This window comes from Lissotriton vulgaris, chromosome 2_1, assembly GCF_964263255.1.
Source record: "Lissotriton vulgaris chromosome 2_1, aLisVul1.2, whole genome shotgun sequence".
NCBI classification, from domain to species: domain Eukaryota; kingdom Metazoa; phylum Chordata; class Amphibia; order Caudata; family Salamandridae; genus Lissotriton; species Lissotriton vulgaris.
This window is the reverse complement of record NC_141687.1, coordinates 1,236,185,863-1,236,209,464: the sequence shown is the minus strand read 5'-3', so window position 1 is coordinate 1,236,209,464 and position 23,602 is coordinate 1,236,185,863. Positions and strand designations below refer to the sequence as shown.

Below are 23,602 nucleotides of genomic sequence, written 5' to 3'. Positions count from 1 at the left end.
AAAAGCTGAGCTAAGAAATCTCATGCCGTTTTTGTAAGTATTGTAGAAAAGACATCTGTCATATTGTCTCCTGTTGCCCAGCCTTAGCGAAGGAACGCAGAAGTTTGCTGATACAGTATTTTAACCAGAATACTATACACACATGTCAGCAAGCCGATAGAGCTTGTCTTCAGGAAGAGGGCCTGATTTTTTACGGAAGCGCAAGATGGCGGACGCGCCTTGAGTGAACTCCTGGCAGGGAATTCAACATCCGGCACTAATCCTGCTCATCTGGTCATTTGGGATTGTGAAGGAAGGTAGAATCACACCGAAGAGGCCTTATGACTATTAGGAGAGCTGTTTCCCTGTGCAAACTAAGAAATTGTTACAGGAAGTCTGTAAGGCACCAAGTTTTCTAATGTTAATATCTCTGTACTAAGATAATAAACTGACATTTGACTTTTAAATATAGGGATGAATATGTGAATGTGTGTTTATTAGTAACTTGCTCTAAATAATGTGTTATTGAACCACATAGATATATCTCAAAGGTGTTACTCACTTTCCGTTATTGAACTTCAGGCATGCCAGAAGTACTCACCAGTTGTGCAGAAGTATCCCGGTTCACATAGGCCACTTGGAGTTCGAAGGCCCCAATCTGCACAAAACATCCCTATGGAATCATAAAAAACAGACACTCTTATACGAGTTACAGCCTCTCCCCTTACTCAACAATTGTAATTAATAGCATATTACACTCTGCACAAATATAAACTAAAACCTATAGTTGATTATGTTGTTGACAAGTGATGGTGGGTGTAATGGTATAAGATATTTTGTTTACTGGCATATACTGAGGGGGTGTGGATGCATGGTGATGGTTGTGCTTGCCTATGATAGGGGTTCTGTGGGTGTATGATAGTGAGCTTGTGGACCTATCACATTGCTTATGTTGAGTCATGTCTGAGGATAAATGTTTTGGTGAGTGATGCTCCTTGTGTGGATATGATGGTGGGTGTCTTGGTGTTATGGCATATGCCAATGGGTTTGTTGGTGTATGATGGTGGGTGTTATGGCATACGATGTGTGATGTGTGAATGTCCTTTAATGGTTTATGTTTTGGTGTATGATGTTAATTGTGTTGATGTATGGTGGTGAGTGTATTGGCCTATGATGACACATTAAGAGTACATAATAGTTTCCTTTTCCACGGGCCTTCTATAGTACAATCTGGACCTGAAACATTTTGGAGAGCTCTACTGCAGTTTTGTTTCAAAGTCTAAAATATCTTTTTAAGATGTGAATGGCACAATGTTGTAATGAATATATCACCCAGTGATATGGTATATTGTGTTTTTATGATTGCCACAAAATGTTTAATAATTAAGTTGCAAATAAATGCAAGCTAAATACAATTAATACAAATACGAATGAAGTGGATACAATTGTCAAAAGGAAGCAAATACAAAACTGAATGAATATAAATGTATTAAATATTAAATAAATCTAATGCAACATAAATGGAACTATCAAAACAGCCTTTACAATGAAGTGCGTACCCAGCATGCAACGTTACCACTCGTTACTTTACCAAACAAGTCATTACAACGACTTGCTATAGAGGACGCGTTGTTGGACTGGTAATGGATTTTTAAGGACAGCACCTTCCCTACTGTTGCTTAGAATGGATTTGGAATAGTAATTTATACTATTACAAAGTCCAGCGCCCCCTAGAACAAGCCATTGTAACAACTTGCGTGCTAAAGTAACATGTGGTAATGGCGCAGTTGGGATAGTGACTGCGTTCTAAAGGCATGCAGGGGTATGCCTGTGGTGTTCCATCGTACAACCATAAAAATAAAAAAAATAGAAATTAACGTTGAACAATTAAAATTACATAAGTGCTGATCTTTTAGACCATCTACTACAGTGGCCTTCTAAAAGCAATTATTGTTAAATCCATGGTGACATCACTGCTAAAGTGCCAACCCTATTTTTTTGTTGAAACAGGTTTTTATTTGTCTTGGTCCACATAAACTGCATAGCTCTGGGTCCCGGAGACTACTGCACACATCAATTATGCAAAAGAAAAAAATTACATTGACATTTCTGATAATGAAGGAACCATAATAGAACAAACCCCCCTCCCCAACCCCCCCCAATTGCGCTCACGTCTCCAGAAAAGAATACAATACCTCAGTAGCAAAAACAACAAGCCCATCAGCCACCCAACACAGTCCAGACCTCACATACTTATCAAGCCGGCAAGCGAACATCCCCCTCCGGCGGCGGATCCAAATCCATTCCCCGGTAGTCTGCCCACCTTTTCCAAATGTTATAGTGCTTGTGGGGGCACCCCTAGCAATGAAGACTGGCTGCTCAAGCCCCATACAAAAATCCATCCCATTTCTCCAGGCAGCCAGGGACGGGACCCGGGGTGCCTTCCAAGTCTTGGCAATATCCCTCTTTGCCAATGTGAGACTAGCAACAGGAGGTGGTGCTTATGCCTATTGCCCCCAACTCCCTCTAGAACATGTAGCAGGGCCAGACGCGGCGTAAAGGTAAGCTCCCAGCCCAATACCTCAGACAAGCAGGAGAACGCCACCCTCCAGAAGCGAGATAGTGAGAGGCAACCCCAAACTGTGTGCAAAAGCGTACCCTCCTCCCACTGACAGCGGAGACACTCGGGTGATCCAATCATTCCTGCCCTCCACAGCTGTACACTGGTGAAAGTACTCGGGTGCAAGTATTTAAATTGAACCAACCGCTATTGTCGCCCCCGTGGGCTTGCCAGAGCCTCTGCCCAATCCTCCTCCTCCAGCTCACCTACATCTTCCTCCCATGCTGTCTTTAGCCTCTGCAAATTTGTGGAGCAATGAATTACTAATGACTGGTATATGCGTGAGATCTTACGATACGGTAGTTCCCCCATAAAGACCTTTGTTTCTAAGGGGCTAAAATTGGGGAGAGACTCTAGTCCCTCTAGACTAGGTGTCAGAGCATTTTGGAACTGCAGGTATCGGAAGAATTGAGAACGTGGCATCCCATACTCTTCCTGCAGCTCCTGGAACGATTTAAGTGTCAGGTCCATCATAACACCCCCCAGGGCCGAGGTACCTATGGAATCTCATCCCCGAAAACCTTGCAAGGCCGCCAACTGAGGCAAGCATCCGTTGCCCCATAGAGGAGTCTCCTGGGTCAGGACGTTCCACCACCCCATCCTGCCCTGGACCTGCCTCCAAACATGGAACACCACCCGCGTGGCCGGGGACAGAAGCTTCCGAAGCGGTGCCGAGTATGATATTGTGTGCAGAGAGTTTTTGCCCATAATCTGACGCTCCACTGCGTAGGCCGGGTCTCCCCTGGCCCCGTACCACCACTCTTTGAGGACCAACAGATGTGCCGCTTGATAATAGGAGAGAACATCCGAGGTAGCAAGACCACCGGTGTAGGTAGATAAAAAACAGGCACGTAGGGCCACCCTAACCGTGCCCCCTTCCCACAAAAATCCTCCCAGTGCTGAGTTCACCTGCTGGAACCATCGAGGTGAAATCTGGTAGGGATGGTTCTGTAATTGATATAGGAGACAGGGAAGCGAAACCATCTTGAAGATAGCGGACCTACCGTATATGGTCAGGGGCATGCAGCACCACACCTTAAGGTCTTCCTGCGTTCTATCCCACACCAGGACCAGATTGCTTTCCCTGGACACTGCCTGCAGGTCTGTTAAAAGGGCTCCCAAGTACTTTAGCCCCCCGTCGCCTGTTGAAGGGATGAGGCCCCATGCTCCAACCCTCGATGCACCCCCCAGAACCCATAGCGTGGACTTCCAGTGATTGATATACAATCCAGAGGTCTCTCCGAAAATCTGACGGGTACGCAACAGCCGTGGCCCGACCTTTTCAGAGCAGTAAGAAAGAACAAGACATCATCCGCATAAAGTGCTATTTTGTCTGTGATGCCCGGCGCCCATTCAAATCCCCGAAGTTGGGCATCAATACGCACCCAGGTCACCAGTGGCTCCATGGCTAGCGCAAAAAGACATGGGGAGAGGGGGCAGCCCTGTCGCGTGCCCCGCCGGATGGAGAACGAGTGAGAGATCGCCCCCCCACCCGCACCGAGGCTGTGAGATCAGTGTAGAGCAGCTGAAAATAGGCCAAGAAGCGCGGGCCAAAATTAAGTTTCCTCAGCAGAGCAAACAAGTACACCCAGCTGAGGGAATCAAAGGCTCTATCCATGTCGGTCAGCAGCAACGCAGCTGGCTCCCCAAGCCAGCCACTAGCCGATACCGCAACATGTGCGCACCTAATATTATGCCGAGTCGCCCTCTGAGGCATAAAGCCGACCTGGTCTGGGTGTACCAACGCGGTGATGTGGGGCTTGAGCCTATTAGCCAACATCTTGGCCAAAACCTTTGCCTCTACATTTAGGAGAGAAATCGGGTGGTATGTCACGTGTGGTTCTGGAGGTCTACCCGGCTTGAGGAATACCACCACCTCCGCATGTCTCCAATCCTGGGGAAGCAAGCTGCACCCCTGCGCCTCCTCCACCACTGGCCTAAAATGTGGGGCCAGCAGTACGAAAAACCATTAAAAAAATTAACTGGGAAAGCCGTTAGGACCTGGAGCCTTCCCGGGGTTCAGCTCCCCCAGGGCCATACCTAGCTCATCGTCCGACAGGGGCCTGTCAAAGTAAGTCCCGCACCTCATCCAAGACAGTTTTAGGGGGAAGGACATCTATAAATTTCATAATGCCATCTGCCGCAAGACATTCTTTCGACGCATACAGGTCCTCGTAATATGCTGCAAAGCTTTCTGCAATAGCTGGGGGCTCAAGAATCGGAGCCCCCATAGGATCAAGGAGATGCCGCAGGGGCTGGGCGTGCAGGGTGCCCTGACAAAGGCAGTGGAGCATCTTGCTTGATTTGTCCCCCCATTGATAGACCCTACTACGCGTCGCCAGCCAACACTGACAGGCCTCATCTATCTGTAGGGCTGCATATTGTTGCTGGGCCAACACTAGTTGCCGTCTGGCCGGGCCGCCGTATGTCTCTCTACCCCTACGTTCCAGCGCCTCCACTTCCGCCTCTCAACGCACCAGTTCTCGCTGTCGCTCCCGCCGCGCCTCCAAACACCATGAGATATCTACTCCCTGCAGCGTGGGTTTCAATGCCTCCCAGAGCACCACTGGTGACTCAACCGATCCCAATTTCGCCACCAGATAATTATCTATCTCCTTGGTCAAGTGTTCCCTATAGTCTTCCTGCTGTAGCTGCCACCCCGACATACGCCATTGAAGTGGCTGCCTCCCTGGCCCACTTTGGAATGTAAGGGCCACGGGCGAATGATCTGACAGGCCTCTGGGCATAATATCAGCCGACAATACTCTGTGTACAAGTCCCCTGGGAACAAATATGTAATCTAACCTTGAGAATGAATCATATGTCGTTAAATAGTATGTTTTGGATATATGACGGTACCACGCGTACTATTACAACGCGTACCGTTACAACGCTACTTTTACCACGCAAGTCGTTACAACGACTTGCGTGGAGGGGCGCTGGATAGTAAATTATTTAATTTACTATTCCAACTCCAGTCCCCGTGGACTCTAGGGAAAGGAGTTGGATAGTATATTAAAATATTTACTATCCTGGAGCGCCCCCCAGCGCATTTCGTTGTAGTGACCTGCGTGGTAAAATTAGCGTGCTAACGGTACCGCGTTGTAATAAATGCGTGGTAACCATTGCACACCATGTTGGCCCGGCTAGGACCATGTAAATGTCTCCAAGCATCTGCCCAAACTAGCCCCGTCGCCAGGGATTGCAATTTAGTGGGGGGTCCCCCACCCCGGCGGCACTCCCACTCCTCTATCTATCCCGACACAGCTCCATCACATCATTCCAGTCTCCCCAACAACCGAAAGTGTATCTGGCATATCCCCCCACAGAGTTAAAAGTCATTCCACCAAGGACCACTGTAGCGGGGGTGGAGCATACACGCTGCCCAGCGTCAAAGTATCTTCCCCAATCCTACCCTGCACGAAGATATACCTTCTCTGCGTGTCTGACCAAGTTCTCTCATGGGCATATGGGACCCTGCGATGGATTAAAATTGCTACTCCCTGTGAGCCCCGTGTGAATCCTGAATGAAATACAAGGTGATATGCGTATCGCTGTAGGCATAATGCTTTAGTACCCAGCAAGTGTGTTTCCTGTAACAGGAGTACGTCAGCCCTAGCTCGTTTGGCATAGTGAAGAACAGCCCCTCGCTTAACTTTGTCTAGCGCCCCACGAACATTCCAGCTAACTATATGCAGAGACCCAGGGACTATCTACCTTCCCTTCTGTGTTCCAGGCATACCAATGGCTCATACTCTTGTGGTCTGTGTAGGTGTTCCCCAGTGCGTGCGATGAGCTGCAAGCTACCAGTCTGGACGCGCAATCAAACAAGTCAAACAACCCCCCCCCAACAATCCCCCCACCCCATTCCTCTCGAACATGGAAGTTTCTGTCACGATCGGATAGGAACCAAGGGCCAGATGTATCAAAGTGTTTTGCCCATTCTGTGTCTATGGGGGACCTGAGCCATACCTCCCAATGGATCCCCAACTGACCACCCATAGCCCTCTGGCCTCACCCCGTCCCGCCCACCACTACGTGACCAGGTGCCCAGCCCAAACCCTTGTGCCTATCTGGACACCAAACCACAGTCTCCAAATTCTCAACCCACGCCAGATCCCCGGATCAGTCCGCCGAGGCCTGTCTCTCAGGTGGCAAATCCTTCAGCCTGAGGGCGGTGCTGGACAACGAACGACGCCTGGACCTCGATCTCCTATTACCTCTCCGCTGACCTCAGAGGCCTCCCGGAGCCGCTTCGCTCGATGATGAGTCCGATTCCCTGGCATGTGGCGGGTGGACTCGCACCTGCACAGTCTCATCAGTCCATTTGAAGACTTTCTCCGGAGAGTCAAAGAAATGCGTGCGGGATTGGTAGATTACTCTCTGGCGGGCAGGAAACAGCAGCACGTACTGGAGCTTAAGGTCCCGGAGGCGAGCTTTGGCCGCCAGGAAGGATTGTCTCAGTTGCTGCACCAGCCACGTGTAGTCTGGGAATAAGAAGATGCGTGCGTTACCACAGGTGAGGGAGTCCTTAACTCTGGCCTACTTCAGGATAGTGTTGCGCTCCATATAATTTAGGAACTTGCCAATAATTGGCCGCGGGCGGGCCCCTTGCAGAGGTTTCTGCAATAGGGCCCTATGAGCCCGCTCCACCACGAAGCAGCGTGAGAGGACATCAGGGGGGAGCCAGCCCTCCAGCCACTGTGCCAGAAAGCGCTCAACGCTATCTCCCTCGCAGCCCTCCGGAAATCCCACGAAGCGAAGGTTGTTTCGCCGGGCCCGCCCTTCAGCATCCTCAGCCCGTATCGCCAGACCTTTCTGGACCTTCTCCATGGCTGCCACTATTTCTTTAAGGTTGTGACGTAATCTTCCACCTTCGACATGCGGGTCTTGGTCGCCGTAATACGCTCCACTGCGTTCCGCAAGTCCTGCCTCAGGAGCATGACATCTGAGCCCACAGCCTCGATCTCAGCATCGAGCATATCTCGTGACTGGGTAATGGCTGCCAGGAGAGCCGCATTGTCTGGTACCTGGCCCTGAGTCCCCGCTGTCCCAACCGCAGCTCCAGAACGCCTCGGCATGACTGATCCTCGACGTCCCCCGACGCAGCCCCATCACACCCCACCTGAGAGGCCTGCACTGGCTCCCCGTCAACAAGAGGGTCACCTTCAAACTCCTAATCCACGCACACAAAGCCCTACACAACACCGGACCTGCATACCTCAACAACCACCTCAGCTTCCACACCCCCACCCGAAACCTCCGCTCAGCCAAGCTCGCCCTCGCAACAGTTCCTCGTATCCGGAAAACCACAGCCGGCGGCAGATCCTTCTCCCACCTCGCCGCCAAGACCTGGAACGCTCTCCCCACCAGCCTACAACAGACTCAGGACCTGCCGGCCTTCAGAAGACTCATCAAGACCTGGCTCTTCGACCAGTAGCAGCCCCCCAGTGCCTTGAGACCCTCACGGGTAGGTAGAGCACTTTATAAAGGCACTGATCTCAGGGGGGGGCCCAATTACCAAAGCCGGAATCCGGGCACCGATCCGCCCGCAACACTCTCTCCTGCCGCGCCGTCCTCCAAGCTCCGTATCTGGGCGCGCTGATTACGGGAGCCCCTGGCTCCACCCGGATCGTCACTCTGTCAGGCCGCTGCCACCCGCAGCCTCCCAGTCGCCGCCTCCGCGCCTCCTTCGGCTCCCCCTCACTTGTCGGAGAGCCGCTGAGACACTCCAGGGTATCCCGGCGCGGGGCTCAATAAAATGAATGTCCAGTGGCAGGATATATGGTCAGGATGTTTTCAGGCTGATCGGAGTGCGATCAAGACGCGGCCGCTTTATTTTGCCTGCGACGCCACGCCCCCTGCCAACCCTAAATTTAATAAAACGCGTTTTGGCCCACTCCATTGTAACCTTACTTCATCATGAGAGGGTTCCAACTGGGGGAAGTGTTTTATAGACAGGAGCATTCCCAGAAGGCTGTCACTATCAGCTTTCCCTATGCATTCACTTTTAATGTGCCCCCAAATACTTTCTTCACAAGAACCTTTTTTGAGGAATTAATGGCAGAGGGATTGGTCCATAGGGCTTCCAGACCCAAACAAAGGAGCCATTTTTTAATATAAGCTAGCCAAGGAACAGGCATATACCTGTCCAAAAGGATATGTTTGTGAAGGCCTTGTCTATATGATTCAAGCTCCGTCATGACTATAACCTGACCCAATATACCAAGGGTCTCAGTGCTGCTAAGTCCCCAATCTGATTTAGACCTAGTTCAAAATACAGAGGGATGAGTGGCATGGATTGGGGAAAGGATAGTAGGGACCTTATAAAAAAAAAAAATTCTCTAACCATGAGTCTGTCCAAAAGGGCTTGTACCCCCAAACCTCATCCCCGTGAAGTTTAGCTCACTGCACCAGCACCTTATAGACCTCCACCAGTGGAGAAAATGCTCTCAGGGTAGAATCCCTAAGCATCCTTCCAATGGTGGCTGATTTGTGTAGTAAAGCGCCCCAGTAGTTTTAGTGTGGGATAATCATAACTGAGCTGCTGAACCATGTGCAAAGGTAATCAAAGTGTTTGACTTCCTCTGGTATCTCAGTCTCCAATGTTGGGTTTCTACTTCTACAGAAGGATCTATGCAGCCTTAGGGTCATAAATGTAGTTTTCTTCTCGTGGATCTTGAGTCCCATGTGACTACAGAAATTGTGGAATTAGTTTAACAGTTCTGGAACCCAACATGTGCTCTAGAGATAATGAGAGTGTCATTGGCGAACAAGAGGCCAGGGACAGAGACACCACCAAGTTTAGGAGAGTAATTTATACAGTCATGGAGGTGATAAGTCATGTCTCCAATATACAAGGAATACAGTGTTAGAGCAAGTTTGCAGCCTGGTGCACCCCCATGTGACGCTTATCCTCTCTGTTAGTTCCCCACTGTTGCAAAGTCACCCTGTGCCCTGGGCACCCCCAGGGTCTTTGCTGACTACCTACTACTGGTGGTAACTAACTCTGTTTGACTCTGAGATCTACCTAACCAGGCCCAGGGCTTGTGATATGCTGAGAACCCATTTAGAATACAGTGAAAACACCTACAAACACTAGGGTACACTATGGGTTAGGGGACCCCTATGATTGGCATGACCTCCCTATAAGGCCCTAGTACATAATTGGGCAGGGTGATCAAAATTACCTTTAACTTCCCTAGCATATAATAGGGCATGGCAGTTGAGAGGCCAGCAGCCCTTCATGCACATGCATGTGTGCACTGCTGAGGCCTGAGGCCAGTTTAAAAGCAGCCCTGTGTTGCACGACTGCTTTTAAAATGTAAATTGTGCCCAAACTCAACTTTGGTGTTTAGGGCACTTAAAAATAATAAACTCCAATATTGTGGCATGCTCAGTACCCCCAGGGTCTCTCTTAGGTGTCCTAGTGGTGGTGGTGGTGGTGGTGGGGGGGGACTCAGGTATTTGTAAGGAGGACCCTTATAAAATAGGTTGTATATGCCTTAGGTTTAGTAAATTGCACACTTACTTCCAACATAGTAAATTGCTTCCCAAAATCGACTTTTGTGCTAGGAGCACTGTGGAGTCAGGATCTGCAATATTTTTAGATATTCAGAAACCCTAAAGTCTCCCCTAGGTATTCCAATGGTGGGGGTCCTGTAGATAAAGGCAGGGTCCTTATAAAAGATGTTTTATAAGCCATGGTGTTGGACAAATTGCCCAGTTAATTTCCCCCTAGCAGATCCCCAGCCACATAGGTTAATATGGCAAAACTTTCTTAACTGATAATTCCAGCCAGGAGAATCATAACAATATAATTCAAGGACTTACTCGAATGGTATTGATAAATCCAAGAATATGCTATTGTTGAATGTATCCTAAAATGTACAGACAAGAAGTTATAAGGCTTTCTTGGCTGTAAGCTAAAATTCAGCGATCAGAGATCTGATTGGTCAGAGCTAAGTGGATTAGCCAGGCTGCTATGAATATGTGATAAGTATCCCCTGGGGGGAAAGAGCCATTCTGGGAGGACAGGGTTGGTTATATAGGAATGATAGAGCAGGGGGAGGGGTCATAAACAATAATCTTCAATAGAAGGAGGAGACAGGGAGGAGAAATCAGTTTAATTTACACGCCTGCTCTTTGGACCCAGCAAGATGGCAGGCTTAAGGAAGGAATATGCAGATGCCTGGGAGAGGGAGAATATGGAGATGAGCCATACTGGATGGTTGGTTTAGCTAGCTCTTGCCTCTCTGCTGAGACTTCAGCCATATTGAATTTTGGAGAAATAGTGCTTTCTGGGAGACCATTGTGCCACACTTTGGACCAAATGGTCATGCTCTGGGATGCTGTCTTACACCTCATTGGACAGGAGAGCCCTCCTGTGTGACCCCAGAGAATACTGAATTAGTATCTGAGAGGGACAGTGTCTCTCAGATCTGCTGCTTGAAGCAAGAGGAAGAACAAGGGTCCAAGCTAAGAAGTTTGATTTGCACCAACCAGGACCTGCACGCTGACTGTCTGCACCTATTGCACAATCTGGAACTACAGCACTGTTGAACTACCTTGCTTTAAAAGGACTAAAGAGTAGACACCCTGCAAGCTACAGGGTAACAGAGCTCACCTAGACCAACACGACCAAGATCCCCAGCCTGGAGTACTACCTGTGCATTGTAAGGGTTTTGTCCATATGGATTCTGGGAACTGAAGTCCCTAACTTTCAAGGACCATCATGGAGCTTCCATGCCCTTGAAGTAAGTTTTGGACACTGAGGAAATTCAGGAAGAAGATCCAGATGTTTGGAGAACTTAGGAGTAACTTTGAAAAAAAGCTCCCTAAGTGGACCGACTTGACCTTTCCAGACAAGCCAGAGACCCTCAACTGTGAGCTGGCCAGCCATTCCGGTTCGTCCCGCTGAAAAGCTCCAGAGGTCCAACATTCAGAGTTTGACCGGGAGCTTGTCAAAACCGAAGCTGGCAAACCCTCACCAAATCCAGCCTGGAGAAGAGCATTGAGGGACCCCACAAGAAAAAGCTCTGTAATTTTTTTAAAGTCTGAACGTAGGCGAGGTGACCGGGACCAACCACAAAAGTCAATTCGCTCACCCTTAATCGCAAGCCAGCCTGGGTCTCTGGTTTGTCCCGCTAGAAAGCTCCGGAGGTCAGACTTCCACAGTTTGACCAGGAGCTCGTCGAAAGGCAAGCCAGCGGACCTTCATCGAATCCTGGCTTTCTGAGAGCTTCGAGGGACCCCACAAAGAAAAGCTCCAGAAAAGTTTCTAAGTAAGAAGGTAAAAACTTTGTCCAAGACCTACAGCGAGGGGTTGCCACACAGGGCTCTAGCATGACCAGATGGCCCAATAGGTGCTATAGGTTTCTATGTACAATATAGTGCTAAATCTTTAAAAAATCATATATCCAGTGCCCTACATGAATCTTTTTTGTTTTGGTGTCATTTTAAAAATAGAAATAGTTCCTATTTTTATAAATTGGTGTTGGATATTTATTGTGGGTTGTGTCTCAAATATTTACTGAATTGGTGTTTTTTAAATGCTTTGAAGTTAAGCCGACCTGCTTGCAGCCAGGCAACCAAGGGTTAAACATGGGAATAATTTTCTAAGACTATATAGAGCCTTAGACCGCATTAGTGACCTTATTGCCAATGGTAAATATATATTTACTACTACCAATAAGCCACTTTCCAACACCCATCCTTGCCCCAACGCTCTTGGGAAAGTTTTTCTCATGTAACCTCTCCAAGATCCCTAGGAAGGTAGGCGGTGACCCCGTTGACCTTAGGGTGTCCCAAGCTGACTCTGGGAACAAGATCAAATGCTGCTATCAGGCCAATGAAGGCTTTTAAAGGTGATCCTTTAAAATCTTGATGTACTTCCAAAGCATTACCTAGAATCTAAATATTTGATACCCAGTTCCCACCCTGAATCTGAATCCAGCCTGGAACGTTGAGAGGATATCAATATTGGTGGCTCACACCAGAATTTGCCAGAACTGGTGACAAAAACACCTTCTGTAAGATGTCAAGAAGGCTAATATGCCTTTAGATATGTGGGTGAGATCTGGGACCCTTTTAGAAGATTGGAATAACCACCGCTCCTCACCAAGAATTGGGGAGAGGAGCACCTGATGTGATGGAATTAGACTGGATATTAATATACATGCCCAGATCCCGAGCTCAGATTGGTCCAAGTCATTAGAAATAAGAGCTACACAGCTGCTCTGCCCTAGTTTCAGGGACAAAATCACTTCCTTGGCATCCTCTAGGGAAAAAGTAATGGGATCAAGCATCACAGATTCTGCATTACCCTGTGGGTGTAAAACAGTGCTAGAAGGCAACTGGGCTAAGAGGGTGAAGAATAAAGTTTGCTAAAATGTTTGACCCAGATCCGTGTTTGGATATGGTGGCAGTTGGAGTTCGCGCTTCCACACTGCCACAGAAAATTAAATGCCAAAAGGAGGAAACATCCTTCCATTTGGAGGCTTCTAACAAGTCCTGCCAATCTTGCTTATCGCTACTCATTTTGCTGGCATCTAGCACCTTTTTATATGAATTCCTTACCTCGCGAATCTGCTTGGAGAATACTGATCTATTAGCTGTCAGTAGACATGATTTAGCCTGTCTGCAGCCTTTAGAAGACCAGGGGGCAGGTTTAGTGGTGACTCTTTTTAGGTTGCCAGCACGCACTTCCACCTCAAAAAGACAACTTAAAAAGGTGAAAAAGTGGCCACTGGATGGTAGTGATGGGAATGTTGTTTATATCGACATCCTCATAAGGTGAAAAGAACTATATCATATAGGTTGTAAGTGGGAGCAGGCCACAATGGGCAGAAAGTCATTTTTCACGACTTAATAGCCTTCCTGGAATTCTTAACGTTTACATCCCCAGGTAGCCTGGTGTGATGCAAAATCTCATACAACCCTTCTTCGAGTGTTAAGTTGAGATTATTTGGTCGTTCTCTGACCTAACAGTGACACAAATTTCCACCAACCAATTCCATGGGTCAAGAGGTAACAGTATTTAATCGATCCTAAGCCCCTGGTGAACCTAAAAGCCCTAGTCTGGTTGGAATCTGTCCTGCCGTTGCATGCTTAAAGCCTGTGGGAGATAGTAAACAGGGCCATTTGCTTTGCCACTGCAGAGCATGTGCTTAAGAGAGGGGCATTTAGTTGAGGGATACCCAAGGCTGAGTTCTCCACCTTGGTTACTAGCGTAATGTAGTCCAAGATGATATTAAAGTCACCCTCGAGGCAAGGACTTTAGATGATTGTCGTCGAGAATGGTCAGTGTAGGAGAGGGACTGTTGGAACCCACGCTACAATTGTAAATGTTGTAGATATTAACAGGGGACTCTCTTTTTAGAAGTTCAATATTACAGTTAAGTGAAATTTAGACCCATATCAGAAGGCCCCCCTAAAGGGGAAGGGAGCGCGTTCACTGAAAAGGTTGCAAAGCCTAAATCTAGGTAGCAGCTTTGGTACCCAGGTCTCCTGGGAGAAGAAGAGATGGAAATAGTCAATATAGTTGGCCCATAGTGGGTCACCAAGCTTACTACGTAAGCCATTCAAGTTCCAGGAGAGAATCTACAGTTGTCCCACAGGTCTTGGTTGCTCCAATAAGATGCCCAAGGTACTTTTCCTGCCCTCCAGGACAGTGTCTACCTTTGCTGTCATCGAAAGAGACATAACTTTGAGGGCAGCCACGATGGGCACCGAGACAGGGGATACTCTGGGCAACTATGGGTTTCAGTCAGTCCACACCACTCAACAGATCGTTCTCTTCTAGTGGCACCCTCCCTGGGTCATGGATCGCCAGCTCTCCTACTGGAGGTACAAAAAGCAAGCTGGGCCCCAGTGTCTGTCGTGTGGATATCTAGTGCTTCAATTGCCAGAAGATCATCTACAATCTCCCTACAGACCATGGAACGAACAATTTTATTGAAAAGATTTTTTTATATGTATGGTATTAGATCATGTCTGCACGCTTTACAATTCTGCATGAAAGGGGACTCTCCACAAATAATAGCTGCTCTCATAAAATTTTATCTTAAAGCAGAATGGCTACCGACTGCAAAAAGTATGATTAATGCAACGTAAAGATGGCTACACAGTGATTACAATATGAACTCCTGTGATGCTTAAAGGAAATTGTTAAATACTGATTCAGAAGATAGTATATTTTTAAATGTGTTTATCTGTGCAATATTTTATGGTTTTTATTAACTGAAATAAAATTACCTTTGACCTTTGTCCCTACAGACAACTGACACCTAAATGCCATTGCATGCCTCAAGCTCTAGGAGTCTCTATGGGCAGTCAGAATGTCTTGCATGATGATTGACTTACACTGGTATTTGCCCTTTAACCAGTATAGAACATTATGTAGACTCCCTGTCCTCAACACTTTCCCTCCCCACTTTTGGCACATTATTATATAGCTTGATGTGGTAACAGACTTCGCTATGTCTGGGCTGAGTTCGCTTCTCTCCACACATAGAACCACAGGTGTCCCTAGACAAAAACACAGACCAAGCCCCTCTTCTATATGGCAATTCGGAAGGTCTAGCAGCAATAGTTTTACTAGAACCAGCTAGACTCTGCAGGTCTGCTCAGCAGCTAGTCTTTGCTGCCATCCATGAAGCCTGATAGTTTGGGGTAGGTAATTGTGTAGTGTAGTTCCTATAGTCCCAATAGGCTCTACGCATTGGAATAATATATCCTATAGATTTGACTTAGGACTGAGGTCTACTAGTCTCTATTGAATATACTGGACTTAATTGTGAGTGCCAGCTAGCTCAGAGATCACTAGAAACTTTCTTGAATACACAAGAAGGGATTAGTTTCTGATAACCCCATAAACATGACAACTTTGTTTCCCAAGAATAAGAAATGTATCTATAAAGTTGCGGAAACTATAGATAGGTGTTTTACTCAGTCAACTGTGCATGCTTCGTTTCACCAGAGGTGCAGAGAAATAGAGAGACAGGCTCTTTCAATAAAAAGTGTTTAATGAACAGTCTTCTTTCTCATGCAGAAGAAATGAACTTCTACAATCGTAATACTGGTTGCAAAGTACAAGGTGTACAGTGTGAAGAGTATTATAAAATAATTCTGTAAAAGCATGATATGGTTTCTAAGCCATAAAGTACATAGAATACATACATTAATAAATAAAGACTAAAAGTACTCAACTGGTGCTTCTAAAATACGCCTACCCCGGTGTACCTAACTAGTCTAGTCTAGTACGCGGAGAGAAGTAAGTGAGGTGTAGCTTAAGTTTAGTATTTTTTTGCCAAGAATCTATCCAAGAATTCTCTAAGGGTCTAATCAGCTCTGTTCCTTGGTTTCAGAATGAAGGAGGTCTTGTATCTCTCTCTCAGGACTCGATTTCCCAGCAACCCGCAAGGGTAGCCTGGAAACACTGGAGCTGGATTTCTCGGCAGGAGAAAGGACAACGTCTCTCAGTGCGTCTGCTGGAGGGGTTGGCTTCCTTCGGCACTTGCTGCGGGGAGCTGTGTCGTGTAGGTAGATCGTCGAACTGCTCCAAACCACTGTGTGTTTGCCGGGCAAATGTGGGCATATGTATACCTTAAAGGTGCCGAGATTGACGTAAGGATGGACATAATAACGTCATCAAAGACTCAGTTCTTTGAAAACTTCATGATTTCTTTGATACATTAATATTCAAGCAAGGGAAAGTCCCTGACTGCTGAAGGTGGGTTTTTCCAAGAAATCGTTGTGGATTTTCGGAACTAGTGGAAGTAGCCATGCCTAATTTGGACTGCATGGGCTAAGTCTAAATATGGTTATGACTTCTATGCCTATATAAGGATAGGGTGATTTATACCTATATATGGGCATGAATCGGGAAAATTACACTAGGGTCCTAAATTCATATACAATTGGAACAGGCTGGTGCCGACTCTCCAATACCCAGAGGTTCCCTGGTTTTATGCTCCTGGGGAATAACAGGGGTTGGAGGAGCAAGGGACAAAGGTGGAGGTGAGTTGGCTAAGGTACCCTGTAATCTGGTGCCCTGGGCTAGTCTTCCATATACATTCCATGGATGTCCCACCTCTTTTAATTCAGCTAGTTCCTAACACAGTGCCATTACAATTTCATACAGGTTAGATGTTGCATCATGTGATTTGGGTGGTAATGCTAGCCTCCACAGCCCCACAAACAACAATGGAGATCCTCCCATTGCACATTCCATCAGAGGGGTAAACCTGTTGGAGCAAACCACTACTGGTTCAAGTGGGGGTGGGTTGCACACCAGGGGAGGTCACCGTCTGTGTCAGTATTGGTTGCAAAACCGGTTAGTGCAGGTGATTGACTTCTGCCTGTCTGCACCCTATTGGGCTTTTTACCAAAAATATTGGGACGGGTAACTTCCACAATTTTCCTAGTCCCCTGAGTCACACTGGATACTGGTGGGTTCAATAGTATCTGCCAACTAGTAACACAGAATGTGCTCCTTTCAGTGATGTAAGTGTACCTCCAGCTCAGGGAATACCTGGACTGATGATAGTAGTGGTGTAATTCTTAGAGGCACCCTTGTGGTGTAATGTCATAAAATGATGGGTTAATGCCCAATAAGCAACCATGTTAAAAAGTCAGAGGGATCAGGCTGTTGGCTAATCCCTAATAGCAGAGAATAACAATGGGAGAGGTAGGGAAGTACAAGAACACTCTCTTAATCCCCAATAATATGTCAATAAACAAAAAAAGAGAGGTTAAGGTCTCTTACAAGCCACTTAGATGGAGCCAAAAGACTCGTGGAGTTCGCACCCTATTTGGGTTTGAAAAGAAAGCCCTCACACACCGACCTGGTCAGTGTCATGCTTCATCATCGGGCCCCACCGAAGAGACCTAATGCCTCTTCGGTGTGCTGCGACGCCAGGAGACTGCGGAGCTGGTTTTGTGTGAAGGGTGTGTTGTGAGGTTAATTTAAACTTAAAAGTGTCTAAAGGGTATGTAAAAAAAGTTTATTAATGATCCCTAGGACACAAGTAAAAGGGTTCTATGTGTCTGAATTATAAAGCCAAAGGTAATGGATGGTTTAATTCAGATTTAACTTAGTCAACATGTTTCAGCCTTAGTGGTGGTTTTAATTTACCTAGGCATTCGTCAGGACACTGATAAACCCCGGCGGTATGGACTCTCTAATCGTCCACCCTAACCTGGGGGCGTGAAAGTGAAAAATTAATAAAAAAAGGTGTTTAAAGTGCATAAAAATGGAAGAGCGAAATGCTCATTCCGAAAAAATCACTCCTAGTTGTGGAGTGTATCGGCACCTGTGGAACAAGAATACAAAACAGACACATAAGACAAACAAAACAATTATTTATAGGGCTGTGCCATAAGGTTTTTCTGTTCAAGGTGCTCCAAATAAGTGGCAGCAAATGTGTTCCCAAACTAGCTACTAGAATTAAACACCATCCGCAAACCCTCTGGGGATGATAACTCTAGTTCTGGGAAGTGTAGTGGCAAAGGTGATTTAAAAAAGCCATGAGTGGCTTAATAGGGGTTAAAATCACATAGTGTAAGTGTTTCAGGGGATCAATGGACAAAGAGTCAGTGACCCCCAAACATACGTTTCATATAAAATTACAAATCTCACTTTAAAGTTTGGTGCTATCTGCACCATGGGTCTCAGGAGGGGGGTTGGAGTGTCCCTGGCACATCCTAAGGATAAAGAAAATAGGCTAGAGATATTCGGAATCGCATTCGACTTAGCTTAATTGCGTGGTTTCTGTCCGATCGCCATTGCAGTATTACTCACGCCCTCAGCACTCGCAGCCCACTTGTACACCTTGTACTTCCTCAACCAGACCCCGACGATGGAGAGCGGGGCCGGTGGGTCCGTTTTAAAAGGCTGTGTAACGTTGTTGGCGCTCTTCCGGGTGGGCGTGGCTGCACCCGAGCGAGGCCAGAGTGTTCTTCCCAGTAGGCGGGGTTGGACGAAAACGAGGCTTGAATGCGCTCGTTTCTATGTGGAACATTACGTTATGTCTCCAGATGGAGGCTTGAGTCCATTGGCCAATCATTAAATTCGAGGATGTAAACACAAGGCAACATGAAACATTCGATTGTTTCTTAGCTGCTCGAAATACACTCAATTTAATCATGAGTGTGAATCGGTTTAACTATGCTTCCTTATTTATTGAAATCTGCAGATAGCAGCACACAAGGGAGCGCAGGGGAGCGGATAGTGAAATAACATTGTTTATTCACTGATTAGATATACATATTCATATGCTGATGGTGATCTCAAAATCCATTCGTTATACTTAACACCAGAATGTTAATTTCTAGTATCAATAATGTGGATTGTGCGCTACTGATCAGACAAATCTTACAGGCACTGACTTAAAATGGATTTCTCATTTTAGCTTTGTAGGGACTGTTTAGTGAAGTATAGGTAGGTGTGTCAGTTTAGGACTGTATTCCACGGGATATCATCATTGAGCCCAATGATGTTAGTACCTAGACGGTACACCCACCGTTGTTCTTTCTCAAAAAGTCTGCTAGGGATGTTTGTGGTACCAGTGATTTTTTCAATTATTGTCCATTTCATATCATTGGGGGTATGGTTGTGTTCCAAATAATGTCGGCTCAGTTTTGTTGTTGCTTTCTTGCATCGGATGTTGCTCCGGTGCTCACCAATGCGCTGTTTCACTTTTCTTGTTGTCATGCCGATGTAGCGTAAAGAACAGGGACACGTTATTAAGTATACCACATTATTTGAATTGCAGTTCGTGTGTGCAATTTGTGTCCAAATTTTTCCTGCTTCCAATGAAAGTGATTTCGAGGCCTCTGTTAAGTGGCATATGCTACAGTCTGAGCACGGATAATGCCCTGTGATGGGAGGAAGGCCCCATGCTGTTATGACTGAAGATGTCTGAGGATCAGTCTTCTGTTTTGGACGAGTGTGAACTAGAGCATCTCTTAGGCTCCGGCCTTTTTTGAAAGAAAACATAGGTTTTTCCCAATCTTTTTTTGCTGATTTTATAATACTCCAATGTTTGTTTATGGTTTTCTTCATATAGTTTGACAGCCCATTGAATGTTGTCACACAAGTGAGAGGTACCAGTTCTTGGTTGTTGGTTTTTTCTTCTAGCAAGACTTCTCTCGGCTGATTTCTAGCTCTCTTAAAGCCCTTAAAGCCCTTCCTAAGGATAGCGGGAGGATATCCCCTGTCTTTTAGTTTTTCAGTTAGGCTGGAGGCTTGTTCCTTGAAGTCAGTTATAGTACTACAATTACGCCTTAACCTAAGGTATTGCCCATAAGGAAGGTTCTCCTTTAAGGGGCGCGGATGAAAGCTTTCATCCGCGTACAGGCGTAATTGTAGTACTATAACTGACTTCAAGGAACAAGCCTCCAGCCTAACTGAAAAACTAAAAGACAGGGGATATCCTCCCGCTATCCTTAGCAAGGGCTTTAAGAGAGCTAGAAATCAGCCGAGAGAAGTCTTGCTAGAAGAAAAAACCAACAACCAAGAACTGGTACCTCTCACTTGTGTGACAACATTCAATGGGCTGTCAAACTATATGAAGAAAACCATAAACAAACATTGAAGTATTATAAAATCAGCAAAAAAAGATTGGGAAAAACCTATGTTTTTTTTCAAAAAAGGCCGGAGCCTAAGAGATGCTCTAGTTCACACTCGTCCAAAACAGAAGACTGATCCTCAGACATCTTCAGTCATAACAGCATGGGGCCTTCCTCCCATCACAGGGCATTATCCGTGCTCAGACTGTAGCATATGCCACTTAACAGAGGCCTCGAAATCACTTTCATTGGAAGCAGGAAAAATTTGGACACAAATTGCACACACGAACTGCAATTCAAATAATGTGGTATACTTAATAACGTGTCCCTGTTCTTTACGCTACATTGGCATGACAACAAGAAAAGTGAAACAGCGCATTGGTGAGCACCGGAGCAACATCCGATGCAAGAAAGCAACAACAAAACTGAGCCGACATTATTTGGAACACAACCATACCCCCAATGATATGAAATGGACAATAATTGAAAAAATCACTGGTACCACAAACATCCCTTGCAGACTTTTTGAGAAAGAACAACGGTGGGTGTACCGTCTAGGTACTAACATCATTGGGCTCAATGATGATATCCCGTGGAATACAGTCCTAAACTGACACACCTACCTATACTTCACTAAACAGTCCCTACAAATCTAAAATGAGAAATCCATTTTAAGTCAGTGCCTGTAAGATTTGTCTGATCAGTAGCGCACAATCCACATTATTGATACTAGAAATTAACATTCTGGTGTTAAGTATAACGAATGGATTTTGAGATCACCATCAGCATATGAATATGTATATCTAATCAGTGAATAAACAATGTTATTTCACTATCCGCTCCCCTGCGCTCCCTTGTGTGCTGCTATCTGCAGATTTCAATAAATAAGGAAGCATAGTTAAACCGATTCACACTCATGATTAAATTGAGTGTATTTCGAGCAGCTAAGAAACAATCGAATGTTTCATGTTGCCTTGTGTTTACATCCTCGAATTTAATGATTGGCCAATGGACTCAAGCCTCCATCTGGAGACATAACGTAATGTTCCACATAGAAACGAGCGCATTCAAGCCTCGTTTTCGTCCAACCCCGCCTACGGGGAAGAACACTCTGGCCTCGCTCGGGTGCAGCCACGCCCACCCGGAAGAGCGCCAACAACGTTACACAGCCTTTTAAAACGGACCCACCGGCCCCGCTCTCCATCGTCGGGGTCCGGTTGAGGAAGTACAAGGTGTACAAGTGGGCTGCGAGTGCTGAGGGCGTGAGTAATACTGCAATGGCGATCGGACAGAAACCACGCAATTAAGCTAAGTCGAATGCGATTCCGAATATCTCTAGCCTATTTTCTTTATCCTTAGGATGTGCCAGGGACACTCCAACCCCCCTCCTGAGACCCATGGTGCAGATAGCGCCAAACTTTAAAGTGAGATTTGTAATTTTATATGAAACGTATGTTTGGGGGTCACTGACTCTTTGTCCATTGATCCCCTGAAACACTTACACTATGTGATTTTAACCCCTATTAAGCCACTCATGGCTTTTTTAAATCACCTTTGCCACTACACTTCCCAGAACTAGAGTTATCATCCCCAGAGGGTTTGCGGATGGTGTTTAATTCTAGTAGCTAGTTTGGGAACACATTTGCTGCCACTTATTTGGAGCACCTTGAACAGAAAAACGTTATGGCACAGCCCTACAAATAATTGTTTTGTTTGTCTTATGTGTTTGTTTTGTATTCTTGTTCCACAGGTGCCGATACACTCCACAACTAGGAGTGATTTTTTCGGAATGAGCATTTCGCTCTTCCATTTTTATGCACTTTAAACACCTTTTTTTATTAATTTTTCACTTTCACGCCCCCAGGTTAGGGTGGACGATTAGAGAGTCCATACCGCCGGGGTTTATCAGTGTCCTGACGAATGCCTAGGTAAATTAAAACCACCACTAAGGCTGAAACATGTTGACTAAGTTAAATCTGAATTAAACCATCCATTACCTTTGGTTTTATAATTCAGACACATAGAACCCTTTTACTTGTGTCCTAGGGATCATTAATAAACTTTTTTTAGATACCCTTTAGACACTTTTAAGTTTAAATTAACCTCACAACACACCCTTCACACAAAACCAGCTCCGCAGTCTCCTGGCGTCGCAGCACACCGAAGAGGCATTAGGTCTCTTCGGTGGGGCCCGATGATGAAGCATGACACTGACCAGGTCGGTGTGTGAGGGCTTTCTTTTCAAACCCAAATAGGGTGCGAACTCCACGAGTCTTTTGGCTCCATCTAAGTGGCTTGTAAGAGACCTTAACCTCTCTTTTTTTGTTTATTGACATATTATTGGGGATTAAGAGAGTGTTCTTGTACTTCCCTACCTCTCCCATTGTTATTCTGTACCTTAGCAGCGCACAGCTGTGAGAGTTTGCTTTTACTTCAGGCAAGATAACTCTTTTCGTATCATTGCCTGTTTTACCTTTATCTCTGCTTTGATCTCACCATGGCTAACCTAGGCTTAACATACTCGGAATCTGAAATAGAGGAACTAATGTCCGACCCTACTCTATTTGCAGACCCCCACATTTCCCAAGCCATAGCTAATACCACAGAATGGGAAAATCTCACAGAAAAAAAGCGCGAACATATTCGGACTATCTTACATGGTACTATCATGAAACAATATCTCATTGCAAACACAGCACCGAGGGGCCTACTAGTCACCAACGCCCCTCGCATCTTCCTCAATGATGCAACCTTTAGAAAAGATTGGGCCATGATCGCATGGCATTGCACGCGTGATTGGCTGGTCTTAATTATAAAAACAGCATTCAGATTATCTGAGGCATTGTTGATTGAAATTAGAGAGACTGAATCTACCTTTAAAGCCACAATAACTGGCTACAAGAAAAGGCTGGATGAAATAAATAAAGAAATGAATGAGTATAAGGACAATCTAATGCAATCAAAAGCTACAAAATTCCAAAAGGATCTAAAAAAATTTGCTTTTGAAACAGTATATCCTTACTCTGCAGCAACTTTCGTCCCCCCAGCCAGAAATACAAGCAAATCAGACCAATCAGATGACAACTCCTCCGACACCAGCGGTTCAAGCAGTGACTCCTCACAGAAAACAAGAAGAAGAGGGAACCGTGGGAATAGGAATAACAGAGGGAGACCAGGCAACCCAAATTACCATCAACATTGGCAACCACCACAAATGGAGATGGGTCCAGCTCCCTATCCTTACCAACAACCCCAATATCCCTTCATGGGTTGGAACCCAGCTTTTATGCCCCCAATCCATTTCCAAAACCAATACAGACCGCCTTTTTTAGAGAGCGGCCGGAGAGGAAGGGGCAGGAGGAGAGGCAACAACAACAGAGTCTCCTGGACAGAGGACAACTCGGTGTCGAACCACACCCGCAGCAACGCTCA

General features: G+C 46.1%; 1 protein-coding gene across 1 annotated transcript in view; it reads right to left on the bottom strand.

Moving 5' to 3' along the window:
• Positions 1 to 23,602, bottom strand: part of LOC147732424 (uncharacterized) — a 2,559,122-nt gene that overhangs the window by 1,745,147 nt on the left and 790,373 nt on the right. The window contains exon 34 of the mRNA XM_086954262.1: positions 581 to 652. Coding sequence (XP_086810388.1) covers positions 581 to 652 — 72 coding nt within the window. The remainder of the gene's footprint in view (positions 1 to 580; positions 653 to 23,602) is intronic.